Here is a 25,143-nt window from a genome sequence, read left to right as displayed (position 1 = left end):
GGTGCTCCGCAGCCACCGCCAAGTTTGGCCGCGCCGCCGGGGCCGCCGTCGCCCGCACCATGTCCGCGGCCGCCTACATGGACTTCGTGGCTGCCCAGTGTCTGGTTTCCATTTCGAACCGCGCTGCGGTGCCGGAGCATGGGGGCGCTCCGGACGCCGAGCGGCTGCGACTACCTGAGCGGGAGGTGACCAAGGAGCACGGTGACCCGGGGGACACCTGGAAGGATTACTGCACGCTGGTCACCATCGCCAAGAGCTTGTTGGACCTGAACAAGTACCGACCCATCCAGACCCCCTCGGTGTGCAGCGACAGTCTGGAGAGTCCGGATGAGGATATGGGATCCGACAGCGACGTGACCACCGAATCTGGGTCGAGTCCTTCCCACAGCCCGGAGGAGAGACAGGATCCTGGCAGCGCGCCCAGCCCGCTCTCCCTCCTCCACCCTGGAGTGGCTGCGAAGGGGAAACACGCCTCCGAAAAGAGGCACAAGTGCCCCTACAGTGGCTGTGGGAAAGTCTATGGAAAATCCTCCCATCTCAAAGCCCATTACAGAGTGCATACAGGTTAGCGGCGTCTCCCTCTCCCACCGACCTCCGGGGTTAGTTAACCTTTGGCCAGGCAGCGTTCCTGGGCGTTTAAGGACACCACACCCAGCCTAAAGGGTGCAAACATTTTGGATAAGATGCTGTTTTAACTCTTTAAATAATTGAACCGAGTAGGGACGGAAAACTCACTCTCCTTAATTGCCCCCAGCCTCTGGAAGCTACGGAGAGCATTAAACTGGCGGACAGAGTGAGTGCCAGCCACTGTGCGTGGCTTCTCGGGGAGTGGTGCCACCCCTCCGCTGCCCCGCCCCCCCAGGGCTCCCGCACCCAGCGACGGTGGGGCCACCCCACCTGGGCAGACGCTGCGGGGGTGGGGAGAGTCAAATGGCGTATCTTTTATTTGATTCTCTTGTGGGATTGCAGAGAAGTAGCAAAACCTGGGGAGAAGCGGCACACTTTACATGGAACCTTTTAAGGATGACTAAGGACTCATTTAGCTATATGCTTGCTACTTTTCAGGGCTTGCCAAGGTGGTTTTAAATTTGGCCAAGAGTCCCCAGAGAGGTTTAAAATAACACTGCTTCAGGCAGTAGAGGAGTTTTATCAAGTGATGGTTGGTGGGTTAACTTTATAACTAGTTAGACTCTTTAATGACAGACAGCTGATTTTTTTTCCCCCCATGTGACTTAGGTTCACCCTCCGACCTGAACAGAGCGGTTGGGTAGAAGGAGGTGTGGTCCTTGCTGGAGGTCAAGACTGGGTAATGGCTGTTGAAACGTTCTGGAGGCCAGGAAGAGCTGTCTCTCCCAGGGAAAGCAAAAGGCAGGGCTGTCCAAATGAATGTGGCTAGAATGACAACTGCAGGATAAACTGGGCTGTGGAGACTTACAGGGTTCTTGGTCAGCCAATTCTGTTGGTTCTGTTTAACATAGTCAGAAGTTGGAAAGCCTTGACACTTGGCTGGGCTGCCTCACCATCTTTAGTAAGGTTCCTTTGCAGCGGCTGTTCTTAACAAGGAAGCACAGGGCTCGGTCCTCATGAAACTCCTTTTCCTTCTGTCCTATGACACCATCTTTAAAAGGTTGTTGTTGGAGTTACTTGGAAAAGTATTGCTGTTTGTGGTGTAATTTTTGGCACTTCAATGAGGCCCTAGGCCTGTGGTTTTAAATGAAATTGGTTGGTTTTGTCTTGTTTCGCTTTTTAAAAGAAAGGCCATGTAGCTGCATCTCTTATTTTATTTCCTTTGGAAAGTGCTTCTTGTGGAGGTGGCCGCTGGAACAGGAGTAAAACTGAATTTTCTCCGTGGTTAATGCAAAATCAGGTTGTTTGGAATTGTCATCTAGGTTGCCATAAAACAACACATTTTAAACTCTGTATCTGTAAGGTTGTTTAAAGACTTGTGCCTGGGTTGGGGGATGTGACCTTTCATGTGGCTCTCTAAGGGTAAAGTAGGGGTGTATTAACCCAAGGGTGTTACTCACCAACAGCTGTTGGGCGGGCCTGGCTGTGTCAGCCATGTTCCCAGAGTTCGGTTGTTCACATCGACACCCACTGCCACCTTGAGCAAAGGCACTTTCTCCTTCAGGGAGCTGCCCTGTCGTGTAGCTGGGGAGGGCTGCAGTGCTGCTCTGTGAGCTACCTGAGTCTGTCCAAGTCAGGAAAACGATTCCCAGCGTTCTGAACCAGTCCACTGAGTGATTTTCTCAGGCATTTATAGAAATGGCTGCTTATATGTGCGTGCATGCGTGGTGCTCTTTAATTCTCCATAAGGCAAGTCAGCTCAGCTGTTTCAGGAGAAACCTTTACACAGTCAAGAGTGGAAAACGAAGAGAAATCTTAATCCTGTTTTAAATGCTATACAGTCTTTTGAAACTAGTGATATGGTGATTGCAGGTGTCTTATTTATGTTTGGGGGCACTGTAATACTAGGATATGGTTGAACAAAAACCTTGACCTCTGTAAATATTGTCGGAAGGGTACTCCTGCTAAAGAACATATGTGTGAAGGATACTCTAAATAAGAGACTTGTAGGAGGTCTCGGGCATTTGGAAGTTTCTGATATAGCTCCAAGTTAGATTGTCTTTGGGGTGGGGTAAGGAGCTTCCTGATTTTCTCTTTGCTGGTATTAAATCCAGAAGGTGGACAAGAAATAGCAGTTGGAATGTCTGCATTCCGTGACAATTATAAGAGCTGAAATTCAAGCCACACCCCCCTGCTCTAGGTGGCCCAACAAGAATTCTTCAGGCTGCTTGTTCACCTCCTCTATACTCTCCTTCAGCTGCCTTTTCTATAGAACCAGTGGCTTTAGAAGTTGAGTCATTTAAACAAAATTGCATTTAATTCAGTACAGCTATTTCTATAGTGTCCTAAAAGAAAAGATACTTTTGAGGTGAGCTGAGCTGGGTTATGATTCGTCCTACTGTTTCCCAGTTGTGAGGACCTTAAGCAAGTTACTTGAATTCAGAGTTTGCAACCAAGAGGCCTGCTTCTAAATTTGTTTGGCTTTGCCAATACGAGGTTTAAAAATGTTTAATTAGTTACCAATATCTAAAAATCAGAGGATTTCGGCATAAATCTGGATTTATGGCTTCTCTGGAAAAATCGAACTATCTGGCAATACTGGGCCTGAATTCCTGCCTAGCAACAATTGGCTTGAACTGATCTTTCTTTATATGGGGCAGTTCTCCTTATTTTAACCATTTACATCGTCTGTTGGTGTTTAAGTTTGCGACCTCTGATTTATTTGAGCCTTACTTTCTTAATCCACAAAATAGGGTACTATCACTGAACTCAAAGGTTCTTGTGCAAAGATAATATCTATAAAGCACCTAATAGGATTCCACACACAGTAGGCCCTCAAGAAATACTGGATCTTAGAGTTTGTGTTATAAGGGATCTTCAAAATTAGGAAACATGGAATAAAGTTATTTTTAAGTAGTATGTTAGTTTACATTTTCTAGTACTATGCTCAATTTGTTTTTCTTCAGTCTCTAGATGAGATACTCCTCAGGCAATGTACTTGTAAAGTTTAAGCAATGGATCCATAGTAAATCTGAAAAAAATGCAACAAATACGCTCTTTTCTGTTTCTGGACCTCTTGGATATTTTAGAGTGTATTTATTATAATGTTTCATGTTAACCATTAGATGCATGAAAGTACCTTGCCTGAAAACCTATCAAGCATATTATCTGAAAATGCAGCCCAACATTATCCTGGCACAACACGACAGACCCACACCCACATCACTCCCTCTGCGTGCACATGCACACATGCACACAGACACACATATTCCACAGTCCCCTCACGGCCCCCACATCCACACTCACACACTCCTCCACTTCCCAGCAGACACCCCAAACCAGCCTCGACAAACACCCACTCAAACCCACCCACTCCCCAAGCCCCCTCCCATACCCACTTCCCTTCAACACCTCCACAAACACTTAAAAAGAAAAAATGTATCCCAAGTTTCCTGACTTTGTGGTTATTTTGTACATAGAGTATATGTATCTTGAAGAAGTGGGTGAGGAATATCTTTTGGAGAAGGAAACAGCTACATCCAAATTCCAGATCAAAAGTCATCAGAACTGCTTGAGGCTAGGTTGATGTCACAATGCTAGAAACCTTAGGCCTTATTTCCAGGCCAGGTCTAATTTTACTCTCTTTTTTAGAGGGACTTAAATCAGCTGTCCTCAAATGGCGACAGTAGGTTGAGCTTGATGACACTGGTTACAGGATTCTGGAAATTAGAAAGCCCTAAATCCCAACCATCACATTCCAGTTCTATAGAAAAAAAAAAAATTAAACAATTTTAAAAAATAGGGAAGAAAGAAGTTTATGTACAACAAGAGAAGACGAGAGCTGCAAACACCCCACGAGTGGCTGCTTCTGTTTCTCCTTCACCTGTTTGAACATTTCCCTGCGATACTTAGACTGTCTTGCCCAAGAGACCTGGATAGCCCCCTTCATGGAAGTTATCCTCCTATATGGGGAATAGATTTTCTGGCCGCTCTAGGAATGTCCATCACTGGCCAGCTCTAACTCAGGAGGGATATCCCTTCCCTGAGACTAAAGCTTTAAATTTTTGCTTATAAAGATGCCACGCTTGCTCTGTGCTTCTTCTATTCTTCTCCCTTAATTACTGCAAGAAGCTTTAGAGTCATCTGTTTGGTTCAGGGGGATCTAGTGCCATTAGAGGACTCACTTCTGCTACCCAGAAGGCAGGAGTTCAGGGACAGGGCCAGGTCTTGCTTTGGCCCCAGGCCCCAGGCCCCAGGCTAGGAGCCTTAGCTCAGAAGTGGTCTCAGGGCAGCCCATTAATTAGCCCCCTCCCTGCCCAATCTTAACACTTTCTCTTCTCTTTATGAGTAGAAGGGAGGCCCAGTGCCTTGATCTTCAAGGAGACATTCTCTCTGCCCGATTGCTCTTTTCAGAGAGTACTCCCCAAAGTGAAGTGGAATAGTATTTCATAACCTGACATGCTTCATCCAAGGTAGATTTATAACTAGGCTTGAGTGGGGCTTACACAGATCGGGGTTTGTTTGTCTGGTTTTTTTTTTTTTTTTGGTTTTGGTTTTTACCTTTTTCCTCCCATTTTTCCTTCCCTTAAGGAGACTAGACATGTTTTTCCATAATTGCCTCCCCCCATGACATTTTCATACCACAAATATATTGTGGAGCCATTAATGTACTGTGCCCCTTTAGAAGGCTATTGTGATAGCTAAGACATTTTCACCGGCCAAAGATCTAATTTTTGCTGCTTTAGGGGCAATATCACCTACCTCACCACCACCACTCCCCGCCCCCAACCCAATGAGACTGTCTAGACACAGTCTCATGTATCTTGTCAGGAAAAATATAACAATATACATTCTAGAGCAAAGGGCTGCATGAGGCCTCTAGCTCTAGAAGATAAGAGGTTTCTAAAGATTGTAAGGATGTCCTGTCGTGTTGGCTCTTGCATTTCAGACAAGAGGCTAAAATTCCTTGATTCCAAGGAAAGATGGCCCAGACATCTGCTCCAGCCCTAGCCCGCTATTGGAATCTCACTCTGGGGATCAAGGTCTGTTGGGGGACCCAGAAGCTCTTTAGTGCTAGTGGTAGAGATGGGATGGACCAGGTGCTGTTGTTCCTCACACCCCTTCGTTCATCATCTTCCATCTAGCTTCCCTAGCGGAGACAAAGAGGGAGGCTGCCTTAGAAAAGCTGCTGCTGCTAGCAGGATTATTGTTTCACAACAGAAAATACAAATGGGGTAGAATTACCAAGTAAAAATGTTGTTTCCCTTGATTTTCCTCTCAAATCTTCTGTGAGTGGTGAAGAGAGAGATACAAGTAGGACCTGGGTTGGGGAGGGAGGCACTAGAATCAATTTTTTGTTTGTTTTGATGGTAACACCCCATTACCTTCAGACACAAAGATGTCAGTTATCTGAGGGAAACGAATCCTTGGACTCTGAACTTAATGGTCAGATTTACGTTCCTGTCTCAATGGTTGACACTTATCCCAAGAACCTGTCATTCTGCAACATCTGTGTGAAATTCTCAGATTGAACTTCCCAAAGAATCGCATGACATATTGGGAAAGTGGCTGACAATGATCTTCCTTAATATAAGTTCATTGAGAAGAAAAGTGGGTGAATGATTTCCTAGTGTTTAGTCTTTCAGGAGCCTCTAAAACAAGTTGAGTATCCTGGTTACATTAAGCTTTCTAGCCCATCACTTGTTTTTCTGAATGCCTTTTGTTCATTAGCATTCTTGATTTAAAAAACAAAAAACAAAAACACAGCATTGTCGTTTTCATTAGTCTTGACTTCCAAATTTTCCAGGTTTTTTCCTCTTCCCCCCACCTCCCTTGCCTGTTCTCAAGCTTGGAGAAAAAGCTTGCAGCATTCCAGGCCTCTGCTGCTCAAATCCTCCCCCACATCCGACCCTCCCACCTTTTCCTAATGTTTCTCCAGCAGGCCCATCGCCCACTGAAGAGTGTAAATTAGTGCCTAGTAATTGGTACAAAGGCACTTTCTGTTTCTATGCAACACACGCAAAAAGGAGGGGCAAAAGGAAGAAGGAAAAAAAAACCCACAGACGGTTAAAAAAGGGAAAGAAATGAGATCTTCTGCAGTGGTCTCTGAGCAATCCTGCCTCTCATCTCACCCCACTTTTTGTTGGTGATTTAGTCACAGGCCTAGGCCTAGCTCAGAGCACTTGGTGGCAGCCATTGTCAGTATTGAAAGAATAGAATTTGGAGGTTGGAAGTGACCTTGAGAGGTCATCGCATCCATCATTTTGTCTCTAAAAGAGTGTATGCCCACCCTCTGAGACAGGGATTGTTCCATTTAAGCATTTTGAGGGTCTTGGATGATTTGGAATTATACCACCAGGGTTTAAATGCTGGATCTCTGCCTTGACAAGCATGTGACTGGGCAGAGAGTGGGATCTCCCGGAGCCTCAGTTCGCTCAGCAGCACAATGAGGGCCCCAGTTACTCTGAAGGGCTGTTAAGAAGACAAAGTGCCAAAGGCCCAAGTGTGGCCCACGTGGAGATCTTCCTTCATTGTGAATTCTTTGAAATTCTTCAATTTGAATTTTTTCTCCCATGGTCTCCAGAGGATTCAATCTGTGGTTAACATTTTTTTAAAAACCTTAGTTTAAAGATCTGCTTTGAATTAACCAAAATAGCCGAGTGAAAGGGCAGACGTGGAGTCAGCCCTGGACCTCTGCTCTTTCATTATGTATTATATACTCTTTGAAATAGCCCAAGGCCCAGTGCCTGTGAGATTTCCTACTCCTCCCTTCCTGGAGCCCTCCTGAAACTTTAATACCTTTTTGGTGCATTAAGGCCAAGAGTAAACATTTGTCTTATCCCGGCCTCAAGCAGTCCCCTCAGCAAATAATAGGACTAACATTATTATTCATAGAGAAGTCCTTCCCTACCAAGGGAGTGCGCTGCATCTATTTTTTATTCATGGGATATTCCAAGGCATTTATTTCCATTTGTGCTTAAAGCCCATGTTTATGATGGTGTACCCGCAGCCTTCCCTTTTAATCTCAGTTTATCATGAGGTATGTTAGCCTTTGAAGCCCTCAGATGAGAACCGATCATCTAGATCCAAAATCTAAAAGGTTCTAGAGCTACAAGAATCAGTTAGCTCACCATCTAAGCCCAGGGCTACTGGGCTTTTGAATGCTTTTTTTTCTTTTTTAATGAAAGTGAGAATGATCACAAATTTGTACGAGAGAATGAAATTCGTCTCTGATTGAGCCTTTTTAAAAAGTGAGGACATTATTTAAACATTAAAATCAAGAAAAAGGAGCTTAAGCCATACAAAATTAATGACAAGGATTTGAAGTGCAGGCAGTAGTACTTGAATTAAACAAACTTTGAACATTTTTCCAAGGCAAGTCTCCATTGTTTTAGAAGTGAGTACCTCCTGTAGGACCTGACTTGAACCAAAGTGGGCAGATAAAAGTGTAAAAATCCTGTCTGAGAATTATGGACATTTCAGACATGGAAGAAATCTTACACATCATCTTTATTCAAAAACAGAAAGAGGAAAAAAGATTCACCATCTCTCCCTCCTAGGGAGCCAACTTTGACAAGACCTACCCCGTGGAAAGAACTTGAATGTAAGTCCTCCAGAGACCTTTGCCTGCAGTAGACAGAGTGATTAGAGCACAGGCTTTCGGTTCTTGCAGACCTTGTGTTTGAATCCTGCCTCTGCCACTCTCTTAACTGTAAGAACGCTCTGAACCTCAGTTTTCCCATCTGTAAAATGGAGTTCAGCAATTATGTACTCATGAATTTGTTGTGAGACTTAATTCAGATGAATTATTTAAAGCATTTAGGGCAGTGTTCTCTGAATATTACAATTAAAAGTAAATTATTTACATGTGTTGCCCAGAAAGCCCTTGAGGTTCCAAGAAATTTTGTTTAGAATTCCAGATTAATCCAGCAGCAGCTCATTCATTTAAGTAATATTTATTTATTGTTTCATGCTAAGAACTGTGCTAGATGTTGATAGCAGGCACTGTGAGTGTTGTGAATAGTAATAACAATAATAGTAATAATAGTGAATTATGAGTATTAGTAGTAGTAACAGTAATAATAATAACATCCAGCATTTATTACATTGTCACGTTCCAAGCCAAATGGTTTACATACGCTATCACATTTAAACTCACAGAAGTCCTATGACATAGGAAGTTACTCTTATTTTCCTTTTATAGGAGGAATTAGACTTTGAGTGAGTTAACTTAGTCCGAGGTTACTCTGGAATTTTCCTAGTGTGTTTCTAGGAGCTTGGAGTTGTTGACCTGGACTCCTTAGGTTGCTGCCAGTGGGAAGAGACTCTTTTGCATGGCTCTCTTGGATTTAGCCCGAAAGCCACTAGTCTTTGGCTTTCGAGTCTTGTGTTCCAACTCTGCCTTGTGATTGGTTTTTATAAACATTGATTAAGAATATCTGTAGAAGTCTTGGACTTGGATCAAACCTATCCTGTCTTCTCCAACAATTATCCAGAACCTGCTTCCTTCCAGTTGAAAAAGACCCCAGTTCTGGGTCCATGGTTATATTATTCAGAACTCTTGGTTGCAACCAACGGAATCTAAATTTGGATTGACTTAATAAAAAATAGAACTTTATTGGTTCAAATTACCTACACATCTGAGGTAGCTCTAGTTACAGATAGCCCTGGGTACAGGTACTTAGTGTCTGCCTCTCTCTCTGGCTTAAATTTACTGTCCTTTGCTTTGGCTTCATTCTCTGAGTAGTGGTAAGATGGCTGATAGCAACTCCAAATTCCTATCCTGCCAACTCAGCAAACCCTATGGAAAGACAGTTTCTCTTTCCTAATGATTCCAGAAAAACTCCCAGGCTTCAGACTTCATACTGGAGTTAGAATTCTGTGTCTGTCCCTGAACTCAGTCACTGTGGCATGACTGGATCTCATCCAGCCCCTGGGTGTGGGGGTTTAGGGTCACCCTCTGGAATTATGTAGACTCAGAGTGGGGAAGGGTGTTTTCCCAAAGGAAATTCAAGATGTGTTATTTATTACCCAGAAGAAGCAATGGATTCCAGACAAACAAAACCAACAAGTATTCATGCTATCTGCCTGCTAAGAACAACAAGAAGGATGTTCCAAAGAGCAGAGTTTGACAAAATGAGAGATTCATATGACGACATTTTCTTTTTCATATTTTTCTCCCTTTTGAAGAGAAAGGGCTCTGAACCATCTCTGAAGTTCAACCTAAAGATAGGTCAGCAGTGCATGTACTAAATGGTCTTTGTAAAAGAGAAATTATTTCAACGTGTATTTCTCGTGCTCAGGCTTATGCCTTCCTCAGTGGATGTTCTAGAAGCCAGTACCCACAGCCTCATGTGGAACAAGTATAAAGCAGCAGTGTGATTGGTAGTGTTATTCACTTCGTCTTAATTCCAGTCTGTCCATTTTAATGCCGAGAGAAATGAATTATGTCTACACGAACAGTTGTCACCCTGCGTGCTAACAGATAAAGACCTCATCTTTACAAAGATAAGCTGTTTGGTGATGCCCATTGGGATTCGGAAGTCTATTTGGTGTACGTATGCCCAACAAAAACACCATAAGAAATCTTAGGGGCAAAAATTAGATCTTAAAAATAACATACAAAAACATATCAAAATGACTTAAATCTCTAGGCTGCCATAATTCTACAGTAGTTTTGTACCATTGCCGTTTTAACAAAAATAAGCAGCATGACAACCAGACAGCTGGCTTTCCTTCTTTCATGTTGCCAATTATATCCATGGCTAGCCACAAAATGCTTGTCTGGTGAGCATTATCCCACTGAGGTGGGGTTCCCAGTATGAAGGAAACATGGGCTGTGTGCCCCTATAACCTGACTCATTTCTTCTCAATGTCCTGCTTGCTCTCAATTTCGAAACACTGCCCAGGAGTGCCTGCCTGTTGGCATCAGGTAGGGGGCTGTTTTGTGAAGGTCGGATACCTCAGACCTGTCGTTCCTCGCAGTCTTTGGTGACAAACACCAGGCAATATGAAATTAGTGACTCACTGTAAAAAGCTTGAAAAATTACTTGACGGTGGCCCCTGTGGCATGTGTGAAAAGGATGGTCAGGCATGTGCTGGAGTAGCATCACTGGTGACTCTGAGTCATTACAAGTGCCGCAGCCTGGCTGGCAGGTAGAGTAGGCATTTACTAACCAGACACCAAGCTCCTCTCTGGCATTTTCCTCTTTTGTCCATCATCTTTTCTGCACCAAAGGCTTCTGCTTTCTGGATAGTTATTGTCCCCAGACTGGAAGCTGTGGATGCTACAAATCATTTCACCTAAATGCACAAATGGAGAGGGTATCCTTGTGTTCACCAACAATGCCAAAAGTCTAAGTGGCCCTTGTAAAGCAATTATACATATTGGGTAAGAACTTCCCAGACACAATCCTAGGTACACAAAGAGTAACTGTCCATAACCAGAACTAACTGAGTCTCAAGCCTCTTCACCCCTACCCATTTCTGCTGTTGATAGAAAAACTTTATTTTAGCAATTCAGGGTCTCTCAGTCAATTCTGTGTTAAATTGTATTGTCCTTTTTGGCAAAAGTTTGCAAAATCAGAGTTTTCTCTCCCTCCCCTTTTTCCTGTCTTTCTCCTGGAATCGATCTATCATTCGATGGGCAAGAGGCTCACCTCTGATTTCAGCATTAAGGGAGGGCTGTCCACGTTGCACGCCATTCCTTGACTTGGCGGCCTCCCCTGGGGCTTCATGATCCAACCTGGGACACAGTCCTCATGTGCTAGCTTTCTCTGCTAAAGAGGGAGTCTGCACAGTGGCTGCAGGTATGAGATCCTTGCACTCCGTGACTGAGTGCTCCTGTGGCATTCTCCCATGTGCGTGGTCTTGGTCTCAGGAACACGCAGTCCCTTTCCCGACCCTGCATTTGGAAGGACGTGAAGCTTCAAGGCATGCACTGAGACCTTTCTCTCAATGGGGCTACCAAACTCCTCAGTTGCCCTGGCGTGCGTGGGGACTCCCCTAAAGGGGGCTCGTACAAGCTTTAGGTATGCTGTGGGCCAGGTGACAGTGGCCACTCCTCTGGGACTGCCCAAGCCTGTTTCTAAAGGGAGAGTATATAACACCAGGCACTTCTTAGAGACCTTCGCACCTATCCTGTACCTGTAGCCCCTCCTCTCTCTCTCTCTATAGCTCAGGTCCCCATAGGGTGCTCTGGCAAATTAAGAGAGTTTAAGTGTAAGAACTTCTGAGTCTGCTTTACATTTTTAAAACTCCATTTTGAAATTTAAAGCTCAACAGCCAACTTATTTGTTTTAAACTATATCTGCCCTCCCCAAGGCAATGCATCTGGAAAGCAAAAGAATTAGAAAAACATGCTGTAAAATGCCCTCTCTACATCTATTAGGGCCTATGTTCTTCTTTAGCATCTAATCTTGTTTTGTGCTCAAAACTGAAGAAGGAATTTGAAAACTAGTTCTAATCTAAGGGTATCCTTAGGCAAGGCATCTGCCCTCTGATTCGGCTTTATGTGAAACAGGACAGGTTTGAATTCAGTGGTCATAAAAAAATCACCCAAAATGCAGAGATTCAAAGAATCTATATTCTCAGGATAGTTTTGCCATCAAACATATTGTGTCAATGATTAGTGCTTAGTAGGTTTATTTATTCTTTCTCTTTCCTACAAATAACTGAGGAGAAACAGCATAGTCTGGGATGTCAGGAAGAATATGGATGTAGGAATCAGCTAATCTGGGCCTGGATCTAGCTGTGTGGTTCTTGGGAGGTTACTTCACTTTTCTGCTGGTTCAGAGTTGCTGAGAGGGGGGCCATATAACGGAAAAATCAAGATGTAACTCTTGCTGGGTTGAGGATCTAAAGAGTCAATCTATCGCCTGCCATCTTTTTCTGAGGTCCCGGCTCATGAGCTGTCTCACAAATCAGTTGGAAGTTGGGGACGTACAAGCAACATTGGGATAGACTTGCCTCCTACACACCAGTGTGCTCCAGTGAGGAAGTGCTACATGACGGATGTTACAGACACACCCACTTCCCAGTTCAGAGCCTAAAGCATGGGGCAATCTGCCTCCCATAGATGAACACAGGGGCCAGGAAGTAAAACTGCACATCCAAACTCTATAGTGACTCTGTTGAATCAACAAATAAAATATAAAAGAAAACCAAATCACAAGAGGGATTCAGAGAGGGGCCAGGAGCAAATGGTGATATGATGGCATGCCAATCAGCAGGGTTATTCTTCCAAAGCTTATCAAGTGGTCTTCTTCTTCTTCTTCTTCTTCTTCTTCTTCTTTTTTTTTTTCCAGAACATCTACATGGATAGGTAGCAATATTTGGGGCAAACAGGAGGCTTTTGATTTCTTGATTTTTAAATTTAATATTAGTTGAAATGATTTATGCATGGAAATATAGAATGGTCTGTACCCAGAGATGGCCTGCATACCTCCTCTATCAAGTGCATGGATGCTTCTGCACATGAGGGTAATGGAAATGAAAAACAATAAAGCAAAGGCTCACATTTTTTTTTACCTGCAAGTCAGCTTTGTTTTTTCATGGGTAATGAGGACAGAAGATCATGGACAACAGGGCGCCAAAGGCCTGGGTTGGGGGCAAGTCTGTGTGGATATGTGCCCCACCAGCCTTGTCTTTGCATGCTGTATGAACACTGAGCTTTGCACAGCTGCATACTCACAGTCCCCCCGCTTCCCAGTGAGGACACTCCTTGGTGGGGCAGCACTGCCATTACTCTGAATAACCCTGCATCCAAAGGGATCCCTGTCTGTTCTCGTAGGCGCCATTTTCCTTTCACATATAGAAAAAGTAGGAGGGGAGGAGGTGGAGGAGGAGTGAGAAAACAGATGTAGTTTGTTCCGAAAGTTTCTCACTTTCTAACAATTTGTTTGAGAAGGAAACAGAATGATTCTTCTCTTCTCTTTAGTCTTGTACACTAGAGTGTTCTAGTAATTTCTCAATAGACAGTAAATCTTCCCCCCTCCATTCCCGACGTCAAATATATTCTTGATTATATAACACATTCATGGAAAATTTTAAATTCAGACACATCATTGTTTCCTTTAAAACTTTTTTCCAGACTTTTTCTCATTATAAAAGAAATCCGTACTTACTATTTTAAAAAATTAGAAAGTATGAGGGGAAATTACAGACAGAAGTGCAAGTTACTCTTTATCCCTTCATCTATGTGTAGATGACTACTACTGATATTTTGTTTACATTCTTCCAGGATTTTTTCCTCTCCATACATATTCACACACATACATTGATCTTTTCACTTGGGGCATACTACAAACATCTTTCCATTTCATTATGTAACAATTTCTAGTACCTTTTTAACAGTTACATATTATTCCACTGTGTGGATACACTATATCATATTAAATCAGTTCTTTATTGTTACTCATTGAAATTGTTATCAAATTTTATCTCTTATAAACAATGCTGGTATCCTTGTATAGTTTTATATTCCTATCTCATTATTACCAAAAATAATTCCTAGACAAATATATTGCCAGATGGCCCTGGATCAATTATAAGTCCCATCCATGCAATAGAGGGCCTGTTTCCACATGCCTCTACCAATGATAGGTATAAGAACATACTTTTAACATTTTCGCCAGCCCGATAGCATTTCAATGATGTTTTAATTGACATGTTTTGATTACTTGTAAGATTAAATATATTTTCGTATATTTATTAGCTATTAGTATTTCTTATTTTATAACTTACTTATTTGCTTCTTTGCCCCATTTTGTTAAATTGGACTATTTGTTTCTATTATAAATGTCCTTTTTATACTACAGATTAACCTTTTGTCATATGCTGCAATTTCCTTTATTAGTTCACTCTTTCGGTTCTTAAATTTATATATATACATATATACATATGTATATATCTTTTATGGCATGTAGAAGTTTAACATTTTTATGTATATCAAAACTATCCTTCAAATAGGATCCTGCCTTTGGTTTCATGTTTAGAAAGTCCCTTCCCATTCCAGGATTCTAAAAATACTCATCTATATTTTGTTTTACCTTTATCGTTTTATTTTAAACCTTTACGTATATAGACCATTGGGAATTTATTTAAGTGAAAGGTATAAGGTAGGAATCCAGGTTTAATTTTCTTTTTTTTTTTTACCAGATGTCTATGCCATTTATTGAATTAAACATCCTTTTATTCACTGATTTGCAATATCCCACTCCTACAGACAGAGTCTTGAGTTTATTTTCAGACTTGATTCTGATTTGTCTTTTCCTGTGCTGGTATCACACTATCTTAATTATTGCAGCTTTAATCATACATTTTAATAACTGATATTGCAAGTACTCATTTATTATTGTTCTAATGCAAAAGTTTCTTGGCAAGTTGAACATACTTATTCTTCCAAATGAACTTTAGACTAATTTTGTCAAGTTCAAGAAAAAAAGAATTTCTATGGGTATGTTAATTTCATAGATGAATTTGTACAGAATTGTCATATTCACACCATTGAGTCTTACCATCCAAGAACGTGGAAAATGTTCCATTTGTTCATTTTCTTTTATGATAGAGTTTTATGACATTCTTCATGCAGGCTCTGAACTTCTGTCGTTAGGCTTATCCTGACTGGCTATGGTTAGCATATAAGAAGAACGGTTGCTCTTTTGTGTACTTATACCTATGGATGCATTTTTAATATATATTAGTTTTTCAGTTATTTATCTTAGATTTTTCAAATAGAAAGTTATATCGATTGTAAGTAATTCCTATTTTACCTCCTCCTTCCCATCTTCCCATGATTTACTTTTTTTGTTATCTTTGTACTCACTAACATTTCCTAAACAACATTAAGTAGCAATAATGATGGGGGCTGGTGTCTATTCATGCCTTGAGCTTGACTTCGTTGGGAATGCTACCATTATTTTACTATTGATTTTACTGGGGAAAGGTTTCAGATCTATATTTTTTTATCCTATTAAAGAACTATTTTTCTATTTTTCTAAAAGTTTTTACTAGAGATGGATGTTGAATTTTATAAAATACTAGTTTGCATTTGTCAAGGCAAGATGTGTGTGTGGGTAGGTGTAGGTGTATTAGCCTGTTAAAATGAGGAATAATATCAATATGATTTTCTAATATCAAATTATCCTTTTTATCTCTGGAATCCTACTTGCTTTTTTTTTTTTTTTTGCAATCAGAAACACTATTTTTTCCTCAAGAAGCAATCTTAATTTTGTATATCTGCAAGAAGCTATGATTCTTAATTGGCATTTTTAGAATTCTATTCTGAAAAAGAGGTTGTTTCCTTAGGTTTATTTTACTAGATTGGGTTACTTTTGCTAAAAGCAATGAAAGCTTCAGAGTTGGTATTTTTAACTGTCTTGCCTCAATTAAGTTTAGCCCATTTTAGGCCTTTCCATTGAATTGTGGAAGGGAAGGTGAGAAGGACCAGGTGTGAAAGGGGCCTAGGCCTCCTGGTCCCAGGCCAGGAACTTAATGACAGCCTGTCTGCACCCAGGGGAGCCTGGACAGGGTTGGGTGTATCTAATTAGCAACTCACACACCTGTCCTCTTTTCTCCCTCGACACTGTTCATTCCAAGACTTTACTGAGAAGAATAAGTTTTGCTTGGCAGAGTCATACTAATCACTAGGTGGAGTGGAGGCTCCTTCTTAAAAGCAATGAGCCGTCATTTGTGCTAAATAGGCAAGCACATAGCCAACGGGCCCCACTCCACTTCTCTCGAAACCACTGGAGGCCCAGGAGACTGGAAGCCTGACCTGTCTCTGCAAAGCAAGTCTTTTACGCTTTTGGTGCAGTGTTCAGTAGCGGTTTTGATCAAGTTTATTTTATACTCTGAGCTGAGTCTGTCAGCGAGAGGTGCTTAGCTTGTTGCTGAAAGGGGAGGGGAGTGTTATATAAATAATGAAAACGCAGAGAAACTTGTGCTGTTAACAGCTCTGCTTCAGTAAAGCTGCCTTTATTGTGTCACTGCCTCTGGGTGTGTTTTCCTGTGAAGGCCAGAAATAACGCGCTAGTACATGTCTGTCCTTTTCCCCGCCTGCCCCCGCCCCCCTACCACCACCACCACAGGAGGATGGTAACTCCCTCATTAATACTAAAGACAAATTTAAATATTCTTTAATCGGTAGTTGATTTGAGTATGAAGAAAGTTAATCATTCTTTTTGGGGTCTTAGCACTGAACCGAAAGGGGCTGACTTACTCTGCCCCCGGCTGCAAGATGCAGGGCAAGTCATCGTCCCTCTAACACCTCTCTTGCTCTTCTCATGTCCTCTCAGGTCCCTCTCAGCCTGAAATTCTGTTCCTTCTCTACCTATGATTTCTCCATTCCGTGCTTTTGTAGGTGTAAAACATGTATCATGTTCCTAGATGATACCTTGTTATGTGTCTGTCATTGACTAGCTTGCTAAAAGGTATCCTATAGAAGGTTGTATGCAAACTCTCCTCTGGGTTAAAGAGGCGGAAGATTTTAAAGGGCTCCAAGTTACACAGGGCCCCCTGCACACACACTGCATGGCTGGCACGTGCTTTATAAAGTGTTGAATCTGAATGCCTTTCAGAGGGAAAAGCACTCTCCAGTTGGCCATGGATTCTACTACAACCCATGATCTAATACACCTGACATCTCACCCATTTTTATTACATGCCTGGCTCCTGAAGACATTTGGATTTACACCAGGTAGACGTTCAAATCTTCGGATTGAGATTAGGGGTCGGCTAACTTCCAATAAAGGTCCAGGCAGTAAATATTCTAGGCTTTGTGGGCTATACGGTCTCTGTCTCAATGAAACAGCACTGCTGTGGTAGTGGAAAGCTACCATAGGTAATATAGAAATGAATGAGCATGGCTGTGTTGAAATATAGCTATAATATGGACATGAACATTTGAACTTCATATACCTTTCTCTGGTCACAAAATATTATTATTTTGATTTTTTTTTTCAACCATTTGGTCAAAAGCAAATATGAGAATGGTGTTTATACCATTCGTAACCCGTGGACTTTACAAAAACAGACGGCAGATCACATGTGGCCTTTGGGCCATAGTTTGCCAACCACTGATTAAGATCGTTGATCAAAAGTTCCTAATGCTTTTCCAAAGTATCCAAGAGAACCAAAATGATCCCGGAGCTTTTATACTAGCAACTCACTTCCAAGTAGGTCTTTTTAAAATTCTTGGAAACTATAAATTTGAATTATACAAGTTATATGAGTTGAACAAAGGCTGCTGCTGGCTCTGGTTTGCTCTGCATGGGTGGCCCTCGCATCTTTCTGAAACACTCAGGGCTAAGGATGCTAGGTCAATGACAGCATCTGGGTTAGAAGCGATGAGAACAATCACATGATAACAACTATGGGAGGCAGTGAAGACAGCGTAGCCAAAGATAGACTGAAAGTGAGTTCAATGGGAGTGGACCCTGATTACACTTGAAAATATATATAAATTGTGGGCATCAATACTTAATAGTTCCTCTGTACATACACCTGATTCAGGCTTCATGACAATTTTCCACTGACTATCACTTCCATAAAACCATCTTCCTAATACCGAAGGGAGTGCCTTATTTCTTTTCTGATCCTCGCGCACAGCAGAGTGGTCTTCTGATCCATTTTTTTCCCATAGTACAGCCAGATCCATTCAAATAAATTAACCTCTTCTCATGACTCACTTGAAAGAAACATGTGCCAGTGAGTAAGCGAAACCACATTACCGCTCCTCCAAGAAAAACATCTCAGATGAGTTTTTGCCCTAACAAGCATTGAGAAACACTGAGCTTTTCCTTTTTATCTCTTTCCTCACCGCCAAACCATAAAGCGGTGGAGAGAGGGCTCCAAGAAGGAGAGAGCAGAAAGGGATTTTTGATTCGTTTTGGTTTGGTTTTTACAACTTGTGTCTGTGAATTCTGACCCTTCATTATAATTTTTAACATGACATGTTTAAAAGAACATTTTTCCCATAGACTCATAATTGGGTTTAGGGAAGAGCTCAGTGTCGTCTAATAGCCCAGAAGTCTTGTCCAGTGAGGCGGGAACTTCTGAGCGGCCTTGGTCATGTGTGCTGCCTGGAGGAAGAGTTTAGGCATTTGCTAAGTGCCTTGGCAGTACAAGTAGCACAAAAGTCAGACGTGACATTGTCCCTGTCCCAGAAAGCTCAACCTTGTGGGGTTGTAACAACCCGCATTTCAGCTTTTCCTCAGAGTTCTGCTGAACTGGGTAAAAATGTTATTTATTCCAACAGAAGTTGCAAAGTATAGTTTTCAACTCTTTGTCATTGAGTTTTTTAGAGGTTTCAGTTTGAAGCTTGCTTGCTTTCCTTTCCTTCCCTTCCCCTTCTCCTTCCCCTTCCCTTTCCTTTCCTGTCCGCTCTATCCAAGCCTTTGAGTATCCTCATGCGTTGTTAACCCTAGTGCTCATCCCTCTTGGAGAGGGTTCTGCATTTGTTGGTGTGGTTGCCTTTTGCTACCATGGCTTTTCAGCGCAGAGCTCGGTGAGGATTTATACCTAGACCCCCATCTAGGGACTCCACCTATAGTAGTCCCCCCTTCTTCGTGGTTTTGCTTTCTGCAGTTTCAGTTACCCACAGCCAACCACATTCCGAAAATATTAAATGGAAAATTCCAGAAATAAGCAATTTATAAGTTATAAATTGCGAAACATTCTGAGTGGTGTGTTGACCACTCTGCTGTGTGCATCATGCTTCCTGGGATGTGAATCATCCCTTTGTCCAGCATCTCCACACTGTGTACGCTCCCCGCCCATTAGTCACTTAGTGGTCATCTCGGTCATCAGATAGACTATCCTGGTATAACAGTGATTATGGTCAGGTGACCCTTATTTTACTTGATAATGGTACTGAGTGAGACTGCGAGTGCACAAGTAGTGCAAGAGTAGTGATGCTGGCGATTCAGATGTGCTGAAGAGAAGCCGTGAAGTGCATGCATGCATAGGAACACACATATTGTATACAGCGTTTGTTACTATCTGAGGTTTTAGGCATCGACTGGGGGACTTGGAACATATTCTCACAGATAAGGCGGGGACAACTGTAGACAGATTTGTTTGCCCACCATTGGGTTTTCTACAAGAACAAGTAGATTTTACAGGTTGTGATGACCGTTGCTCTGCTTAGAGAACAGCAAATAAAACCTTAGTCATGTAAAAGTTGTCATGAAGGTGACAGAGGTTTGGTTTTGTTGTCATTATTTCTGCATCTCTGGCACAGGTTGGGAGAAGCTGGGCAAAGAATAACTTTTGGGTGAATCCGAGTCACCACGCTGGAGAGCTCCCAGTCTTTTGAGTCTCTCTGTGGGTTCCAGGAAGGTGGGGACAGGAGTGAGAAAATATTCACTCCTCACACCTACCAAAGGAGTGTCTGGAGAATTCTGTGGAAACCAGGAGTCTGTGCGCCCTGAGTCTATGAAGCAGCTGCTTTGGGCTGTGCTTGGGAAGGTGCGAGGAGCAGGCAGGCACTCGGAACTGGGGGATGGCAGTCACCCACAAGAGGAGCCAGCAAGACTCATTTTAAACAGTTCCTTCTGCCTTACTGCTTATGTGTGTCCTCCAGAACATGGACACAGTCCCCCTCCCCACCCACCATTCTGGGTGTCAGGAGGTCCCTGATGCTGGCCTGATCACATCCGGAAGCCAGAGCTTAGCTGTATTTTAAATGGGACGCAGACAGTAATCTGAGTCTCAGGAACGCAACTGGAATGGGGAGGGAAGCGGAAACACTGGCAAGTGTTAAGCCTCTGTTTTCTCATCTGTAAAATGGGCTATACCTCTGTGGGGTGTCCTGTGAGAACTCAGTGAGAAAATGCATGTGAAGCCCTTAGCTCTGTGCCTGCACTTATGTTATTTTAGAATAATGTTAGTTCTTCTTTTACGAGAAATATAGAAGAAACTCAGATTGTTTAGTCTAGACAAGGAAAGATGAGAGAAAGACATGACAGCTGTCTTCAGATATTTAAAGGATTATTATGTGGCAGAAGGAACAAACTTATTTTTAGTGTGAAGACAATATGACTTAAAATATGGCCTTCGCGAGGAGACAGATTTCACATCAATAAGAGTGTATGTGACAGAGATGCTCAGGAATGAGTTGGGCACGGGGCTCCCAGTCACCAGACTTGCTCAGACAGAGGTCAGGTAGGACAGCCCTCAGGAGCTTGAGGGGCAATGCCTGCTCCAGGTGGCAACTCAGTTGGACCAGATGCCTCCGTTCTCTTCCATCTCTTCGATGCCATGCGATTTAGCAAAGAGCTGGCTAAGTTTTTTGACAACTCAACTCATGAAACCATCAACCGCATAAAATAAAACAAACAAATAATTTCCAAGGCTCTTGGAGGATTCATTGGGTACAAAAATAGCAAGCTCATTTGCTTAGAGAAGATGATTCTCAGCAGTTTCCTCATGGTAATAGTTTACTAGGGCTGCCATAATGAAATACCATGGACCAGGCAGCTTAAACAACAGAAGTTTATTTCTTACAATTTTATCCAAAATTAAACTGTTAGCAGAGATGGTTTCTTCTGAGGTCTCTCTCCTTGGCTTGTAGATGACCATTTTCTCCCAGCGTCTTCATGTGGCCTTTTATCTTTGTGTCTGTGTCCTAATCTCCTCTTTTTTATAAGGACACCAGTCATTGGATTAGGGCCATAACTTCATTTAACCCTTAATTATCTTTTTAAAGACCTCATCTCCAAATGCAGTCACAGTCTGAGGTGCTGGGGGTGAGATCGTCAACATACGAATGGATAGGGGCACACAATTTAGCCCATAACACTCACATACAGAGGATTTATCCTTTGAGTTGTAGGAGTCGTCAACCATGACCAGCCTTTAGAGTTCTTGGTATGTGTTTTTAAAACTGTATTCTGTCTTGATTCCTTTCTCTTAGGTGAACGGCCCTTTCCCTGCACGTGGCCAGACTGCCTTAAAAAGTTCTCCCGCTCAGATGAGCTGACCCGCCACTACCGGACCCACACGGGGGAAAAGCAGTTCCGCTGCCCGCTCTGTGAGAAGCGCTTCATGAGGAGCGACCACCTCACAAAGCACGCCCGGCGTCACACCGAGTTCCACCCCAGCATGATCAAGCGATCAAAAAAGGCACTGGCCAACCCTTTGTGAGGTGCTACCCATGGAAGCCAGGGAGGGACAGACCCCGGAAGGACAAAACTACTCCCAGCAAACAGACAGACATGTGGAAACTAAGCCCCAGAAGAGGCATGCTGCCAGCACAGGAAGTCACTGTTCTTTGGTCAATATTCCAATTTTCCTCTCCCTGCATTGTTTTTAAAAAGCACATTGTAGCCTGAGATCAAAGTCCACACTTGGTCCCCTTGCAGAGGCATCTCTGAACCGTCTCTGACTTTTGGAGGGAAGGCAAAGCTTTTTTTTTTTCTTCTTCTTCTTTATTATTTTTTGGGGGAGGGGTGGGAGGGGGTACCGGGTGGGGTAAGGGGCTAAACCAAGACTGGGGTAGAATTTTAAAGATTCAACACTGGTGTACATATGTCTGACGGGGTGAGTTGACCTGTGGCATCACGCAGTGATTCTGGGCCCTTTCTGCTTGCTGTCTCTCAGAATTGTTTTTGTACCTTTTAATGTAATGATGAGTGTGCTTCCGTTTCTTTAGCAAAACCACTCTCTTGAATCACGTTAACTTTTGAGATAAAAAACCGCCATAGCACAGCTGTCTTTATGCAAGCAAGAGCACATCTACTCCAGCATGATCTGTCATCTAAAGACTTGAAAACAAAAAAGTTACTTATAGTCAATGGGTAAGCAGTCTGAATTTATACTAATCAAGACGAACCTTTGAAAGGTTACACTAAGTACAGAACTTTTAAACCTTGCTTTGTATGAATTGTACTTTTTGAACATAAGCTGCACTTTTATTTTCTAATGCAGAGGATGAATAAGTTAAATACATGCTTTAAGGATAGGAGCAGACATTCTGTTTGGAATCACGTTATAATCTACTTATTTTACAGTATACACGTTTCCGTAAGAAATCATGGCAGAGATGTGAGGGCAGAATATATACAACAGATGCTGAAGGAGAAGGAGGGTAGTTTTTTGTTTTTGTTTTTTTAAATTAAAAAAAAAACGAACAGAATTTTAACTATTAACTTTTCCAAATTTTCTGATCCTTTTAGTTAACATCTCCTTATTGTACTATAATGCCACGAAGGGAGAGAGCTTTGACTCTGTTGGGTTTTATTTGAATGGGTGCCTAACAGTAACTAGCTCTGGAAACGCCTATTTTGGGAGGGGGGAAAGATTTGTTGGTCTACTTTCCATGTTCCTGCAAAACTCCCACGAACAGGTGCAAGAGTTATGTAAAAGGGAAGGGGAGCTGAAATGTGAAAAGAAAAATATACCCCTATAAATAGTGAATGCCAAGGGAAAATACCACGATGATTTTAGAGGAGACTGCAAAATCGTTCGTTTTGGAGAATGAAGGCACATGGAATACATACGAATGAAAACACATCACTGTATCTTGTACATCAGAAGCCTCACTACTATATATCTTGTATCCAGGTGTCTACAATGGCCTAAACCACTACATCCATAATATGCCATTTACCTGAAAACTTAATTTTGGCCTTTACATGGTCAGAAAACGAACTGAGTTTTCATAGTTAAGAAGAAACCTCAAATAGGGGAGTCAGCAGTGATCGTGGGGGAAATGTTTACATTTTTTTCTTCAGAAATAACGCTTTCTGACCATTTTATCTGATATTTAAAACAGGGAGCTCTGGTGCACTCTAGTTTACACATGTGCTATAAGATGTGTTATGTAAACCTAGGGCGCCTCCCTATCAGTAAATTCGTTATTTTACCATACTCATTTCCAGTTTAAAACCAGTGTGGGCTCTTGAAGCGGGCATGGGTCACAGCTGACTCCTCCTTCCAATACAATAGCCATCACTAGCACGGTGTTTTTTTTTTTTCGTTTTCTTGGGGGTTTTTTGTTTGTTTGTTTAACCAACGTAGTTATATTAGTAGTTCTATAAAGAGAACTGCTTTTAACATTAGGCACTGGGAGCAGTCCATGGGATAAAAAGGAAAGTGTTTTCTCACGGGAAAACATGTCAGGAAAAATAAAGAACACTTTCTACCTCTGTTTCAGATTTTTGAAACACTTATTTTAAACCAAATTTTAATTTCTGTGTCCAAAATAAGTTTTAAGGACATCTGTTCTTCCATATGAAATAGGTTAGGCTGCCTATTTCTTACTGAACTCATGGAATGGTTCTGCTTGTGATACTCTGCACGCTGCCTTTTAGTGAGTGAGGAGTTTGGGGTTGCCTAGCAACCCCCTAACTTGTAAAAACTCATCTTTCCCTCACAGAAAGAAAGGAAAGAAAACCAAGCAAAGTCAGTGAAAGACAATCTTTGTAGTTTCAGGAGTAAATCTGTATGTGGCTTTTGTCGAGCACTTAGATGGATATAAATGCAGCAACTTGTTTTAAAAAAAAAAAAATGCACAATTGACTTCCCAAACAAAGTTGCTACTTGCCTTTTCAAGTTGTTGACAAACACACATTTGATATTCTCTTATATGTTATAGTAACGTAACGTATAAACTCAAGGCTTTTTATTCTTTGTGATAAATTCTGTTTTAAAATGTCACGAAACAGGAACCAGCATTCTAATTAGATTTACTATATTGAGATATGGTTCAAATAGGACTACTAGAGTTCATTGAACACTAAAACTATGAAACAATTACTTTTTATATTAAAAAGACCATGGATTTAACATAAAAATCCAAATGCAGGATAGTAATTTTTGTTTACTTTTTTAACCAAACTGAATTTTTTGAAAGACTATTGCAGGTGTTTAAACAGAAAGAAGAGTTGTTTTATCTAATGTTGTAAGTAGTTGTCATATTCTGGAAAATTTAATAGTTTTAGAGTTAAGGTAACTCCTCTCCTTGGATAGGGAAGAAGAAAGCCCTTCACCGCTGTGGAATGATGCCCTGGCTTTAAGGCCTATCTCTACATCATGCTTCTTTTGAGAATTATATTCGGTAGTTATAATCACAGAAACTGATTAGCTGTAAGTTTGCGGATAGATTTAGCACAGTACTCATCACTCTAGATAGATTGCAATGTTCTTTCACAACAGATTAATGATCTGTAACACTGTAAGATACTGATCTTTACAACTGTTTAATCAGTTTTATTTTTGTACAGTATTAGTGACCTAAGTTATTTTGCTGTCCCGTTTTTGTAAATCAAATGAAATTATAATAGAGGATTCTGACAGTAGGTATTTTGTACATATGTATATATGTTGTCCAAATAAAAATAATAAATGATAAACATTTAATTGTTCCAGCCATTATGTGTTTTAAAAGGGGGCTATTTTGCCATATGGGGGTTAACTTCTTTAACTGGTACTCACAGGATTTTATGATGAGTGCAAAGATGATTTTACCCTATGCCTTTCAACATGTACAATATTTGTATAGCCCTGTGTGTATTTACTATTCACAGACTTCCGAGGAAGTAGATGGAATGGAGGCTGCTTGAAACCACTGTATTA

The 25,143-nt window shown here is 41.8% G+C and overlaps 1 protein-coding gene across 1 annotated transcript; it reads left to right on the top strand.

Moving 5' to 3' along the window:
- On the top strand, positions 1 to 24,927 carry KLF9 (Kruppel like factor 9). The gene is made up of 2 exons (XM_006918409.3): positions 1 to 564; positions 21,482 to 24,927. Exons 1-2 carry the CDS (start codon positions 60 to 62, stop codon positions 21,709 to 21,711), a joined length of 735 nt encoding a protein of 244 aa, XP_006918471.1. The 5' UTR covers positions 1 to 59; the 3' UTR covers positions 21,712 to 24,927.
- Positions 24,928 to 25,143: the final 216 nt, after the last annotated feature.

This window comes from Pteropus alecto, unplaced genomic scaffold (genome assembly GCF_000325575.1).
Source record: "Pteropus alecto unplaced genomic scaffold, ASM32557v1 scaffold95, whole genome shotgun sequence".
Taxonomy (NCBI): Eukaryota; Metazoa; Chordata; class Mammalia; order Chiroptera; family Pteropodidae; genus Pteropus; species Pteropus alecto.
The sequence above is the reverse complement of the archived record's forward strand: the minus strand, read 5'-3'. Positions and strand labels throughout refer to the sequence as shown.